This window comes from Hemitrygon akajei, chromosome 32, assembly GCF_048418815.1.
Source record: "Hemitrygon akajei chromosome 32, sHemAka1.3, whole genome shotgun sequence".
In the NCBI taxonomy this organism is placed as follows: Eukaryota; Metazoa; Chordata; class Chondrichthyes; order Myliobatiformes; family Dasyatidae; genus Hemitrygon; species Hemitrygon akajei.
In genome coordinates this window covers 6,592,058-6,606,448 of record NC_133155.1, presented here as the reverse complement: position 1 = coordinate 6,606,448, position 14,391 = coordinate 6,592,058, and the positions used below count along the sequence as shown (strand labels likewise).

The window sequence follows — 14,391 nt, the reverse complement described above, 5'->3', positions numbered from 1 at the left end:
TCTAAACCATTGACAATGGTATCAGTGTTGGGGTTTAATTCCAATACTTTATTAATTGGTGCAGATTCAGATAATCAAGTCTAAATGGTAATGGTTTTCTTAACCTTGAGACATTAACATCTCATTAGGATACACCCACTAATGGACACTGGAATATCAAATCAGCAAGGTAACTAATCTGATGGCAGTTTTACATATTGAAACCATAAACTCCCAAACCACCGAACTGAAGCAAACTGTCCTGCCGAAGGGTCTCGGCCCCAAACATCGATGGTACTTTTTTCCATAGATGCTGCCTGGCCTGCTGAGTATTGTGTGTGTTGTTTTGGATTTCCAGCTGCTGCAGAGTTTCTCTTGTTTGTGAAGCAAACTATGTCCGATTTCTCCAGGTTGTCCGAGTTACTGTTTCAACCTAAAACACTAACCAGCTCTTTCAATTTTAGTGCTGTCCATGCAATTAGTTTGTGTTCTTTATGTTGGTTACAAGTTTGTGTGGGGGAGGATTCCTTTCATCTCTGGTAGAGTAAAACCCAGGGAAAATGGAATCAACATTTTAAGCACAAAGTAACTTTGGAAATATCTTGCAAGAGTGAAGTAATGGGAAAAATATAATTTAAAATCAGCAATGCAATACAATGGATTGAGTATATTATTCTGGCATCTTCCCCCTTCCTTTCCAATCCTGAGGAAGGATCTCAGCTCACAACGTTGACTGTTTATTCATTTCCATAGATGTTGTCTGACTTGCTGAGTTCCTCTAGCATTTGTGTGCGCGCGCGCTCTGAATTTCCAGCAAATGCAGACTTTTGCCTGTTTATGATGTTATTTTGCAAGTTAGCTTGAACTTTGACCTTTGAACAGCCGTAAAGTATCATGATTTAGCCAATAAAGTAAGATTTACAAGCTGGATTGCAACAAGATCATTAATAGTTGTAGACAGAGGATTACAGTGAAACTCTTGAAACCACTTAATAGTAGGAGGATATTTGAGGTGAACAATGGTGGCTGAGGGAACTTGTTTTGAAAACAAAATGGTGCTTGTAAGTTAACACAGCTAGGGCATGCACTTATCTAACCTCTGATGCCTGCAACACCAAGGTAAAGACAGAGTGGCAGGGATAATACTGGAGCCACAAACAATTAGGATGTGATTTTAATAAATGATTGAAGCAGTTATTATCAACAAATACAATTAGTGTTTTACAATGTATGTACATGTCAAGGTATTCTCAATGTAGGAGGTGGTTAGTTATGGAGATACATCAGTGGATGCAGAATTCCTGGTAGTTACTGTTATACCTTGGGTGGCAGGTGTAGATAATTCTCCACCAAAGGAGGTGTAAGGTACTCCTTTCCTCCACTAACCTGTAGGTCACCCTTGGGCAAGGTGTAGCACCTGCTTAGCCCCTGATCAGGGTCATGAGAAGCCATGGGAACAAGTGGTGGATGGTCGTATGAGCAGCTGGTGCATATCACAAGTCCTGGTTATACGACCACTGACACCAGGCAGACAATCTCTGAAGGGTATTGATAATGGCTGGCGTCACCCATCTTGTAAAGACACTGCCCAGAAGGAGGCAATGGCAAACCACTTCTGTAGAAAAATTTGCCAAGAATAATCATGATCATGGAAAGACCATTATCACCCATGCCATGATGTATGACATATAACGAATGAATGAACTGTTATACCATGAAAGAAGTGATTAAATTGTTACTGTGAGCTATTAATTTGGGGATTGTTTGATGTATATTAATAATTAATTTAAAATGAGGAAAAACTCGGTAATAGTAATAAACATAAGAGATTCTGCAAATGCTGGAAATCTTGAGGAACACGCATAAAATGCAAGACAAACTCAGCAGGTCAGGCAGCATCTATGGAGGACTGAAGAAGGGTCTCGCCTAAAATGGTGGCTGTTCATTTCCCTCCATAGATGCTCTCTGACATGTTGAGTTCCTTCGGGATTCTGCATGTTTTGCTCAATAATTATAAAGTTTTCCAAGTGTGCTGATGATATGAAACTGGGACAGAACATTAGCTGGGTAGGTTAGAGGAGTCAAATCATGTTTGGTGAAATGGAGACGCAAGAACTGTTGTTATACTTCCTCCGTCACCGCCATCTCTTCTGGGTGAGGTAAAGATTCACATGCAAATTCTCCAACCTTCTCTTTTGCATTCAGTGTTCTTGATGTGGCCTGCTCTGCGCCGGTGAAACAAGTTCAAAATTCAAAGAAAATTTATTCTCAGAGCATGGATATGGCATCTTATACTTCCCTTTACTTGTGGGCATTCAGAGTAGAAAAAGAAATACAATAGAATCAGTGAAGAACTACATACAAAGACGGACAATCTCACACTGACCCTCCTGCCAGGGTGAGGGCAAAAGCAAACTAGAGGAGGGGCATCTCATATTCGACCTGGGTGGACTACACCCTGACAGCATGCACATTGAATTCTCCAGTTTCAGGCAACCTGCTCCTTCTCTGTCCCTTTCTCTCCTCTTCTGATCTACCCAGGTGCTCCTACACACACCAGTTTTCCAACCCTCCTCCTCCTCCTCCACCCCCCCCCCCATACACCCTCATCCCCTCTCACCATCCATCCAGGAGTTCCCACTCACACCTTCTCCTCCCATACCCCTTAGTCTCTCTCCCCCAGGTCCTCCTACACGCACACATTTTCTAATCCTCCTCCTCCTCCTCTTCCCCCCCATACACCCTCATCCCCTATCCTCAAGTTTCTTTCTTGTCCCCATTTACTCCATCTGTTCATCAGCTTTATACTCCTTCCATTGGGTCCGCCTTCCTCACTGTTCCCATCTGCCCATAATAGCTCCCCTACTTAGTTCCACTCTTCAGCTTCCTATCTCATCAGATTCCATCACCTGCAGCATTTGGATGCCCCCACCCTTTGCTCTCCTACCTGAATTCATCTGCCAGTTAACCCTTTCCTTACTTGGATTCACCCATTGGTGGTCCTCCTTCCCCTTCACCCTCCTCTCTATAGAGGCTACCTCACCTCGACCCTTTCGGACCAAAACTCCTGTCCACTCTGGATTCAGATTTACCTACCCCATGGACATTGTAACGTAGTGAAATGGGTCGCTTGCTTTAAAGGCTGATTTATACTTGTGAGTCGCATCTACGCCATAGGTATCGCGTACCCTACACCGTACCTACGCTGTACCCTATGCTAAAGGGTGACGTGCACCTCTCCAGAAAAGTTATTCATGCGTCGTGGCGACGCAGACCGCAACAACTGTGATTGGTCCACTTGGTAGCATCGCATTTCCTCCTACGCATTTCCGGTTGCTTCTTCTCCGCCATGTCTGTAGGCTGCACGTACACCAATACAAAATAGATGAACCAAATCTACCTGCTGACATGCGAAAATGTTTGAAATGCATTTCCTCGTCCATGTCTCTCACGAAGAAACTCAACACAGTGGCATAGAAACCCCACAGCCAACTAGCGTTCTGGCGCACACCAACCCACGCTCGCTACGGCGTAGAGCGGCGCAGATGTGAAAATCAGGGTTACGGAATAGGCTGCGGTGTAGCCCGTAGGCACAAGTATAAACAAAGCTGTGCTGGGGCAGCCTGCAAGCACCACCACACATTCCAATGCCAACACAACGTGTGGTTCACAGAACAACGCGGGCAGCATCAGCAATACTGTAACAGCAAAGCAGAACAAGGCAACAGCAGTAAAACCCTCCCACTCACACAGGCCTCCAAGCTGGGGCAGGCCACCCCTCAGCCTCCGATCCTGGTTCCCGGTGTCTCAGACTCACGGGCAGATGCCGCCAGACCCAGCAGCTTTACAGCGCTATCAACGTCAGAAAAAGTGCTGGGTGCAGACTAAATCCTACAACAAAAGAATTCTTTACACTAAATAGTTCGTCTATACAATGCGGTAAACCTTATTAAAAGATCAGCCTATTTACTGTTAGCATCATCACACCATATGTGCCAGAATATTCAGGGGGATTTGTCAATCAGCCGCTGGCAATTTGAAGGATTTAGTGGCCGGCTGATATGAATATGTAACATTCCTAATCGAATCCCAGGCAGGAAAATCAGAGCCACACGCACACAAAATGCTGCAGGAACTCAGGGTCCGTCAGCGGAGGGAAGTGAAGAGTCCCAATGAAGGATCTCGGCCCAAAACGCTGACTGTTTATTTATTTGGAGATACAGCACCAAGCAGGCTGTTGCAACCCAACGAAGCGCGCCGCCGGTCGTGAGCGTGATCGATCGCCGGAGAGACACTGAAGCTGATGATGCCGAAGTCTTCATTCAGCACAAGAAGCTGGAACCACATGGGAGACGTTCTCGGTAGCGGCTCCTGATCCAACATTACATGTTTATTAAAGATAACAATAGGACAATTCTGTAGCTGCAATCCATTCATGCTGCTTCCTTTGGTTCAAACACCTAGATCTCCACACCAACACTCAAGGCACCCCAAAACGAATGCTAATCACTGTTGTCTCTCAGCTGCATTGATGAATATGCAGACACTTCAGCTCAACAGGCTGCTTCCTGCTTTGCAATCGACCCAGTCTGCAGCTCCAGGAACGCCTTACACGTACCATCAGAATTTATTTACCAAGATACAGCATGGAATAAGCCCTTCCCCCCTTTGCATCGTGCCACCCAGCAATTCCCCCGATTTAATCGGAGCCTAATCACAGAACAATTTATAGTATCCCGTCAACCTTTAAACCGGCACGTCTTTGGAATGAGCAAGAAAACTGGAGCATCCGAAGGAAGCCCACTCGGTCACTGGGAGAATGTACGGACACCTTACAGACAGCAGCGGGAACTGAACCCGGGTCACTGGTACCGTAAAGCGATGTGATAACCACTACACTACCGTGTGATGGGAACTGAACCCGGGTCACTGGTACCGTAAAGCGATGTGATAACCACTACACTACCGTGTGATGGGAATCGAACCCGGGTCACTGGTACTGTAAAACGTTGTGCTAACCACTACACTACCGTGTGATGGGAACTGAACCCGGGTCACTGGTACCGTAAAGCGATGTGCTAACCACTACACTACCGTGTGATGGGAACTGAACCCGGGTCACTGGTACCGTAAAGCGATGTGATAACCACTACACTACCGTGTGATGGGAATCGAACCCGGGTCACTGGTACCGTAAAGCGATGTGATAACCACTACACTACCGTGTGATGGGAATCGAACCCGGGTCACTGGTACTGTAAAGCGATGTGATAACCACTACACTACCGTGTGATGGGAATCGAACCCGGGTCACTGGTACTGTAAAGCGATGTGATAACCACTACACTACCGTGTGATGGGAACTGAACCCGGGTCACTGGTACCGTAAAGCGATGTGATAACCACTACACTACCGTGTGATGGGAATCGAACCCAGGTCACTGGTACCGTAAAGCGATGTGATAACCACTACACTACCGTGTGATGGGAATCGAACCCGGGTCACTGGTACCGTAAAATGTTGTGTTAACCACTACACTACCGTGTGATGGGAATCGAACGCGGGTCACTGGTACCGTAAAGCGATGTGATAACCACTACACTACCGTGTGATGGGAATTGAACACGGGTCACTGGTACCGTAAACCATTGTGTTAACCACTACACTACCGTGTGATGGGAATCGAACCCAGGTCACTGGTACTGTAAAGCGATGTGATAACCACTACACTACCGTACGATGGGAATTGAACCCGGGTCACTGGTACTGTAAAACGTTGCGCTAACCACTACACTACCGTGTGATGGGAATCGAACCCGGGTCACTGGTACTGTAAAACATTGTGTTAACCACTACACTACCGTGTGATGGGAATCGAACCCAGGTCACTGGTACTGTAAAACGTTGTACTAACCACTACACTACCGTGTGATGGGAATTGAACCCGGGTCACTGGTACCGTAAAGCGATGTGCTAACCACTACACTACCGTGTGATGGGAACTGAACCCGGGTCACTGGTACCGTAAAGCGATGTGATAACCACTACACTACCGTGTGATGGGAATCGAACCCGGGTCACTGGTACCGTAAAGCGATGTGATAACCACTACACTACCGTGTGATGGGAATCGAACCCGGGTCACTGGTACTGTAAAGCGATGTGATAACCACTACACTACCGTGTGATGGGAATCGAACCCGGGTCACTGGTACTGTAAAGCGATGTGATAACCACTACACTACCGTGTGATGGGAACTGAACCCGGGTCACTGGTACCGTAAAGCGATGTGATAACCACTACACTACCGTGTGATGGGAATCGAACCCAGGTCACTGGTACCGTAAAGCGATGTGATAACCACTACACTACCGTGTGATGGGAATCGAACCCGGGTCACTGGTACCGTAAAATGTTGTGTTAACCACTACACTACCGTGTGATGGGAATCGAACGCGGGTCACTGGTACCGTAAAGCGATGTGATAACCACTACACTACCGTGTGATGGGAATTGAACACGGGTCACTGGTACCGTAAACCATTGTGTTAACCACTACACTACCGTGTGATGGGAATCGAACCCAGGTCACTGGTACTGTAAAGCGATGTGATAACCACTACACTACCGTGTGATGGGAATTGAACACGGGTCACTGGTACCGTAAACCATTGTGTTAACCACTACACTACCGTGTGATGGGAATCGAACCCAGGTCACTGGTACTGTAAAGCGATGTGATAACCACTACACTACCGTACGATGGGAATTGAGCCTGGGTCACTGGTACTGTAAAGCGATGTGATAACCACTACACTACCGTACGATGGGAATTGAACCCGGGTCACTGGTACTGTAAAACGTTGCGCTAACCACTACACTACCGTGTGATGGGAATCGAACCCGGGTCACTGGTACTGTAAAACATTGTGTTAACCACTACACTACCGTGTGATGGGAATCGAACCCAGGTCACTGGTACTGTAAAACGTTGTACTAACCACTACACTACCGTGTGATGGGAATTGAACCCGGGTCACTGGTACCGTAAAACATTGTGTTAACCACTACACTACCGTGTGATGGGAATTGAACCCAGGTCACTGGTACTGTAAAACATTGTGTTAACCACTACACTACCGTGTGATGGGAATTGAACCCGGGTCACTGGTACTGTAAAACATTGTGTTAACCACTACACTACCGTGTGATGGGAATTGAACCCAGGTCACTGGTACTGTAAAACATTGTGTTAACCACTACACTACCGTGTGATGGGAATTGACCCCGGGTCACTGGTACTGTAAAACGTTGTGCTAACCACTACACTACCATGCCGGTCAACAATTTACAGTAGTAGTTAGCACAACAGTGTTGTGGTACTCTGCCGCCCAGATTTGTGTGTGTACTGTGCTGCTCAAGATTTTCAGCTTGGGCAGAATCTCTTGTTTAGAGAAACAGTTTCCATCCGGTGTCCACACAGCACACAGAGTAACGGGCTTTACTTACCAGTGCACAGAGCAGCTCCACTGCTTCTAGAATCAGCTCCTGGTGTCCAATTTGTTTTACGCTCAGCTCCTCCAGGCCCTGCTGCGATAATCGCAGAAGCTGCTCACCGTTCACTTGCCACTGGTCAAATGGATACTTCTGCACATTACTGTCGAGGCCTAGGGAACACAACGACAGGCAGAGTCTAAAACAGGACAGCCCTCATCTCACATACCATTAACAGGCACTCTGCTTCCCCAAAAACACGAGGGAAAGGACTGAACTTCAACATACATTCATTATCATAGGGTGACGGGGTGGAGATGCATTTCCACTAATGGAGGTGTAAGGCACTCCTTCCCTCCACTAGCCTGCAGGTCACCCTTGGGCAAGGTGTAGCACCCATTTAAACCCCCCCCCAACCTCCCCCCCAATCAGGGCCACGTGAAGCCATGGGAGAAGGTGGTGGATGGTTGTATGAGCAGCTGGTGCATATCACAAGTCCTGGTTATGCGACCACTGACACCAGGTAGACAATCTCTGAAGGGTATTGATAATGCCTGGGGTCACCCATCTTGTAAAGACACTGTCCAGAAGGCAGCAATGGTAAACCACTTCTGCAGAAAAATTTGCCAAGAACAATATCATTGTCAAGACCATGATCTCCCATGTCATATGATATTGCACATAATGATGATGTCATATGACACAGCACATATTGATGATGTCATACAACACAACACAATGATAATGATGATGTATATCATATATAACTTTGAGATTCAGCTTGCAGGCAGCCACAAAATAAAGCACAATAGAACCCATTAAAAATACCTGCACAACAAAGATCATCAAACACACAATGTACAAAAAGAAAAAGAAGAAATCGAGCAGACAATAGAAATGTAAACAAATAACAAGCAGAACGGGGACTGTAGAGCCCCTGAAAATGAGGCCAAAGCCCTGGCACCAGCTCAGCATCGAGGAGAGTGAAGTTGGTCCAGGAGCCCAGCGCTGAGGCCACAGCCATGGAGCCAGTTCAGCATCGAGGAGAGTGAAGTTGGTCTGGGAGCCCGATGGTGCAGGCCACAGCCATGGAGCCAGTTCAGCATCGAGGAGAGTGAAGTTGGTCTGGGAGCCCGATGGTGCAGGCCACAGCCATGGAGCCAGTTCAGCACTGAGACGAGTGAAGCCAGTTTAGTGTGGAACTTGGCAGGTAATTCAATAGCAGGGGCCCATGCAACCAGTTTAATTTCAAGCCTGTCCCGAGTTAGCAAGATAAAAATTGACAGGGGATTGAGAACAGAAGACCTTCAAATGTCTGCTGACACACTTTCTGATTTTATTTCAGCTTTTCAGCATCTGCATCACTTTGCCTTTCACACGTGGTTGCCGACCACGTTGTCCGTGGGAGCTGGTCCTCAGAGTACAGAGCAGAGCACACCCCCACAACGAGCACCCAGTGCACAGGAGCTCACACTGAATGCACTCCAGGTCGCTCACACACTCGGCCGTTTCTATACTGCTGTGTCCTTCCTCAATTAGTTACTCTAGAAATAAGCATTCGCAAACACAACAATAAGCAAGTCGCAATCGTTACTCGAGCAACAAACATGAAAAACTGGAGGAACTAAACAGTTGACTGTGACTTCATAAATGTTGTCTGACTTGCCAAGTTCCTCCAGTATTTCAGACCATAAAATATAGGAGCAGAATTAGGCCATTTGGCCCATCGAGTCTGCCATTCCATCATGGCTGATTTATTATCCTTTACAACTCCATTCTTCTTCCCGTAACCTTTGATCCCTGTACAATCAAGAACCTATCAACCTCTGCTTTAAACATACTCAATGGCTTGGCCTCCACAGGTGTCTATGGCAACATCTTGCACAGGTCAACCACTCTCTAGCCAAAGAAATTCCTCCTCATCTCTGTTCTAAAGGGACATCCCTCTATTTTGAGGCTATGGTCCCTGGGCTTAGACTTGCCCACACCTTACAAAACATCCTCTCCACATCCACTCTATCTAGGCCTTTCTATAATCAATAGGTTTCAATGCAATCCCGCCCCCCCCCCCACCCGCCGTTCTTCATTGTGTGGTGCTCAAGGTTTCCCGTGTTTGCAGAAACTGTTGTGTTTATAATTAGTGGCTGAAACTTGCCAGCATTGCTCCTTTAATGGCAGTCCGTGTGGTCTGATTTACCCCGTGTATTGTAAGCTGCTGATGGCACAGTGTTACTACAGCAGACCAGGCATAACATCACACTAGATGCAGCCAGATAAACGCAAAGCAATAAAATATCCAGCAGAACTTGTAACAGAGCCTGGTTTGTCTGCACGGAATCCACCCTGGGGTCATGTGGTGATACTGCACAGCAATAAGTTCTCTGGTCCACCACGCTCATGTCAAACATCGAGTATCTATCTCTACTCATTTCATTTACCAACACTTGCTTGGTAGCCTTCTACGCCTTGGCGATTCAAGGGCTCAACTGGAGGTTCCCCAATTTTTAGGGCAGATTAAGGCTAAGGGTGAAGGACAAAGTCTCACTTTTCTGTGGCACTTCACTCGCCTCGGCTCTGAACCCGGCTGAGTGGCACTGACCCGCAGGCATCGGGCTCCCGGACCGGCATCACTCGCCTCGGCTCTGAACTCAGGCAGGCATCGGGCTCCCGGACCGGCGTCACTCGCCTCGGCTCTGAACTCAGCTGAGTGGCACTGACCCGCAGGCATCGGGCTCCCGGACCGGCGTCACTCACCTCGGCTCTGAACCCAGCTGAGTGGCACTGACCCGCAGGCATCGGGCTCCCGGACCGGCATCACTCGCCTCTGCCCTGAACCCGGCTGAGTGGCACTGACCCGCAGGCATCGGGCTCCCGGACCGGCGTCACTCGCCTCTGCCCTGAACCCGGCTGAGTGGCACTGACCCGCAGGCATCGGGCTCCCGGACCGGCGTCACTCGCCTCGGCTCTGAACCCGGCTGAGTGGCACTGACCCGCTGAGCCCGGCTTCACTCGCCTCGGCTCTGAACCCGGCTGAGTGGCACTGACCCGCAGCCATCAGGCTCCTGGACCGGCGTCACTCGCCTCGGCTCTGAGGCTGTGGACTCATTCTCAGTGGCTCTGCAGTTCACGTTCTGTGAGTATTATCGTAGTGGTTAGCGCAATTACAGTACCGGCGACCCAGGTTCCATTCCCGCTGCTGCCTGCAAGGCATTCGTACGTTTTCCCAATGACCACGTGGGTTTCCTCCAAGTGCTCTGGTTTCCTCCCACAGTCCAAAGACATACCACTTGGTAGGTTAACTGGTCAGTGGGACTAGGTGAGAGTAAGCGTTCGGCACGGACTAGAAGGGCCGAGATGGCCTGTTTCCGTGCTGTAATGGTTATATGGTCATCGTAAAGTGTCCCATGATTTCGTAGCATTGAATCAGGAGATTTCTGGGCAGGGTGGCTCAAAGGGTTGATAGGGCTAATTCCGTGTTGTATCTCAAAAATTAAAAATACAAAAACTTTTATTGTTCATACAATTTGTTCTTTTTTCGCACAATGGATATTTGTCAATCTTTATGGTGGGTTTTTTTGTGGATTCTGTTGTGTTTTGTGGCTGCTTGCAAAATGAATCTCAACGTTGCATACAAGCTTTTGATATTAACTCCATTATCAAGTTCACAGGTGACACCACGGTGGTCGGCCTGATCAGAGGGGATGACGAGACGGCCTACAGGGACGAGGTCCAGCACCTGGCCGCGTGGTGTGCCGACAACAACCTGGCCCTTAACACCCAGAAGACCAAGGAGATCATTGTGGACTTCAGGCATGCTAGGAGCCACACTCACATCCCCATCTACATCAATGGAGCTGTAGTGGAGCATGTATCAAACTTCAAATTCCTTGGTGTCCACATTTCTGAGGATCTCACCTGGTCCCTGAACTCCTCCATCCTGAGCAAAAAGGCACAACAGCGCCTTTATTTCCTGTGGAGCATCAAGAAAGCCCACCTCTGTCCCAGGATACTAACGGACTTTTACCACTGTACCATTGAGAGCATACTCACCAACTGCATCTCAGTGTGGTATGGCAACTGTCCCGTATCAGACCACAAAACACTCCAGCGTGTGATGAAAACTGCCTGGCGGAATATCCGCAGCCAATTGCCCACCATGGAGAGCATCTACCATAAACGCTGCCTGGGCAGGGCGAAAAGCATCATCAAGGATGCATCATTCATTTGGCTTTGTATCTGTACTCAGCACAATGACAATAAAGTTGAATCTAATCTAGATGTTGACTCTTTGACTTTGAGGAGGAACATCTTTGACAGGGCGAGGCCAGGATTTCACTATTTATGGAGCCTCCTGGTTAATAATTAATGAAAACAGTGACGGAGAGAAACAAAAGGGATAGGTAGAAACTGGAGAATGCAGGTCAGAGCTGTTGGAGGCACATGAAGCACGGAAACAAATAGTCGACAATCCCAGCTCATCAGGGTATGTTTGTGGAGAGAGAAACGCTGAGATAATATTGCAGGTGTATAATATTACGATGAGTGGAACTCTATCCTTGCTGTGGGTGGGGTGAAGATGTGAAAACAGATGTGCAGGATACAGATGAGATGCAGCTGAATGTTCTGTCAACTACGCTAGAGGGGAAACCATGGATAGGCCTCTCCAGATTCCCTTTTCGGTTTCAGCTAGCGTAGCGGTTAACGCGACGCTATTACAGCTCGGCGTTGGAGGTCAATCCCAGAGTCCTCCGTAAGGTGTCCTTGCAGTGCTCACTGTGGAATGTGAGGGTTTGCTCCAGGTGCTCCGGTTTCCTCCTACTGTCCAAAGATGTACCGGTTAGGTTAATTGAACATTGGAAAGTGTCCTGCGATGAGGTTACATTTCAAATCTCCTTTGGTAGAGACGATACTGATACGCAATTCACCGCTTTTACATGTTCCCAGAACTTTCACTTTTTATTTGAGGAAGCTCACTCCAGATTTAGAGTTGGAAGTATGGAATGGAATTAAAATTTAAACTATTAAGGAAGTGCCATTAACGTAATACTCAAGTCAAGCCGGGAGCGGAGAGCAACATTTGGCTCACCTGAGGCCTTGACCACATTCAGCTCTGGGGAGTCCTGCAGAATTCTAATCTGGGCTGTCTGACGATGAAACTTGCGTAGTGTTAGGTGAAGGAAATACAACAGACCAGGCCACATCATCCATACATAACAACATTCAGGCATGAACTAAGGTGCAAGTAACATTCATTTGGTTCCAGGCAAAGACCACCTCCAAAAAGAGCAGGTCTACCCACATGGCTTTAAATTTAATGTCCTGACCATCTACCACAGGGGCTCCCAACTTGGGGTCCACAGACCCCTCTTGATGGTGAGGGGTCCATGGGATAAAAAGGTTGGGACCCCTCGATCTACAAGAACCCCACCATCAACATGCAAGATGACAGCACTGATCAGAAACTCAACTAGACCAGTTCAATGAAAACTGTGGGTACCAGAGAAGGTCAGCTGTTGGATGCCTACAGAACATCAGGTGAATAACTTCACAACACCACAAAGACCTTGCTCCAGTTATAAAGTGTATCAGGAGAACAATATTCTCCACTAGCCTGGATGAGCGGAATTACAACAACAGTGAGATATTTTATTGCAGTAAGGTTGTCCAATGCACATGCAGGCTCCTCCCAGTCTCCACCGCTAACAGGAGTCACCCTGACCTGCCACTTGTTCCCAACTCATTACCTGCAGCCTATTTAAACCCATCGCTCATCCACAGTCAACACGAGTGAATCTGCAGATGCTGGAAATAAATAAAAAACACAAAATGCTGGCAGAACTCAGCAGGCCAGACAGCATCTATGGGAGGAGGTAGTGACGACGTTTCAGCCCGAAACGTCGTCACTACCTCCTCCCATAGATGCTGTTTGGCCTGCTGAGTTCTGCCAGCATTTTGTGTTTTTATATATCTTATCCACAGTCCTTGTTCACTCATGTGAACCGGATAGCCTCAATCTGTTGCCCCTAACCTTCTGTTATCTTGTTGGCTTGTTGCGTTAAGTATCTGTTCTCTTTTGTTTTGTGGCCCCCTCATGGCTTGGTATTTTGCAGTTTGTTATTAAAGTTTTCACTCACTGTTAAATAGTTTTCGCCACTCTGAGTTTGGGTCAAGCCTCCTCGACATTTCCTGACATATTCAACTAAAACAAATCAGCTTGTTTGATTGATAGTCGTTCCACGACACCAAATTGTCATTTCTTCCACACCAGCACCATGGCTCCAAGGCGTACCATTGACAAACTATATCCTGGTTATGAAACACCACTTCAACAGCACTTCCCAAATCCACAACCTTTACCACAAAAGACATTGAACACAGTAGCACCACCACTTTCACGTTCTGTTCCAAGCCCTAGGTACTTCTTAACTGGAAATAACTTGCCATTCCTTATCATCACTGATGGGTCCTTAGAAATCCCATTCCACTGGACTGTGTAAACTATTGGCTCACTGGAACTAAACCAAACACTCCTAGACAGTTTCAAGGACTCTGTGGTTTGTGTAATTCGCTCATTTTTTGCCGTTTGCATGATTTTTTTTTTCCATATGCGTTATGTGTTTGATATTTTCTGTGAACAGGTTCCATGGAGTTTTTGTTTCATAGTTGCCTGCGTGAAGACAAATGGCAGGGTTGTAAACTACAGACATATTTTGATAATAAATGTACTCTGAATCTTTGAATAAATACCATCTGAGCCAAGCTGACATATAAATATTTATACACAAGACTCTGGAGCAAGCAATTTTCCTAGTCTGGCAAAATTACTCGTGGATCGAACTGATTCCCTGTGTTTCTTATACCAGGAGTGAACTTAACAATTTGGTACAAAGTCAGGTGATCTACATTCTGAAAGGTT

General features: G+C 47.1%; 1 protein-coding gene across 3 annotated transcripts in view; it reads right to left on the bottom strand.

Annotated features, from left to right (window-relative positions):
- Positions 1–14,391, bottom strand: part of cnksr1 (connector enhancer of kinase suppressor of Ras 1) — a 115,398-nt gene that overhangs the window by 81,485 nt on the left and 19,522 nt on the right. For 2 of the 3 annotated variants that reach the window (XM_073034459.1, XM_073034460.1), the window contains exon 2: positions 7,491–7,648. The exons of the other annotated variant lie outside the window; for it this stretch is intronic. In XM_073034459.1, coding sequence (XP_072890560.1) covers positions 7,491–7,648 — 158 coding nt within the window. The remainder of the gene's footprint in view (positions 1–7,490; positions 7,649–14,391) is intronic. 3 annotated transcript variants of the gene reach the window in all.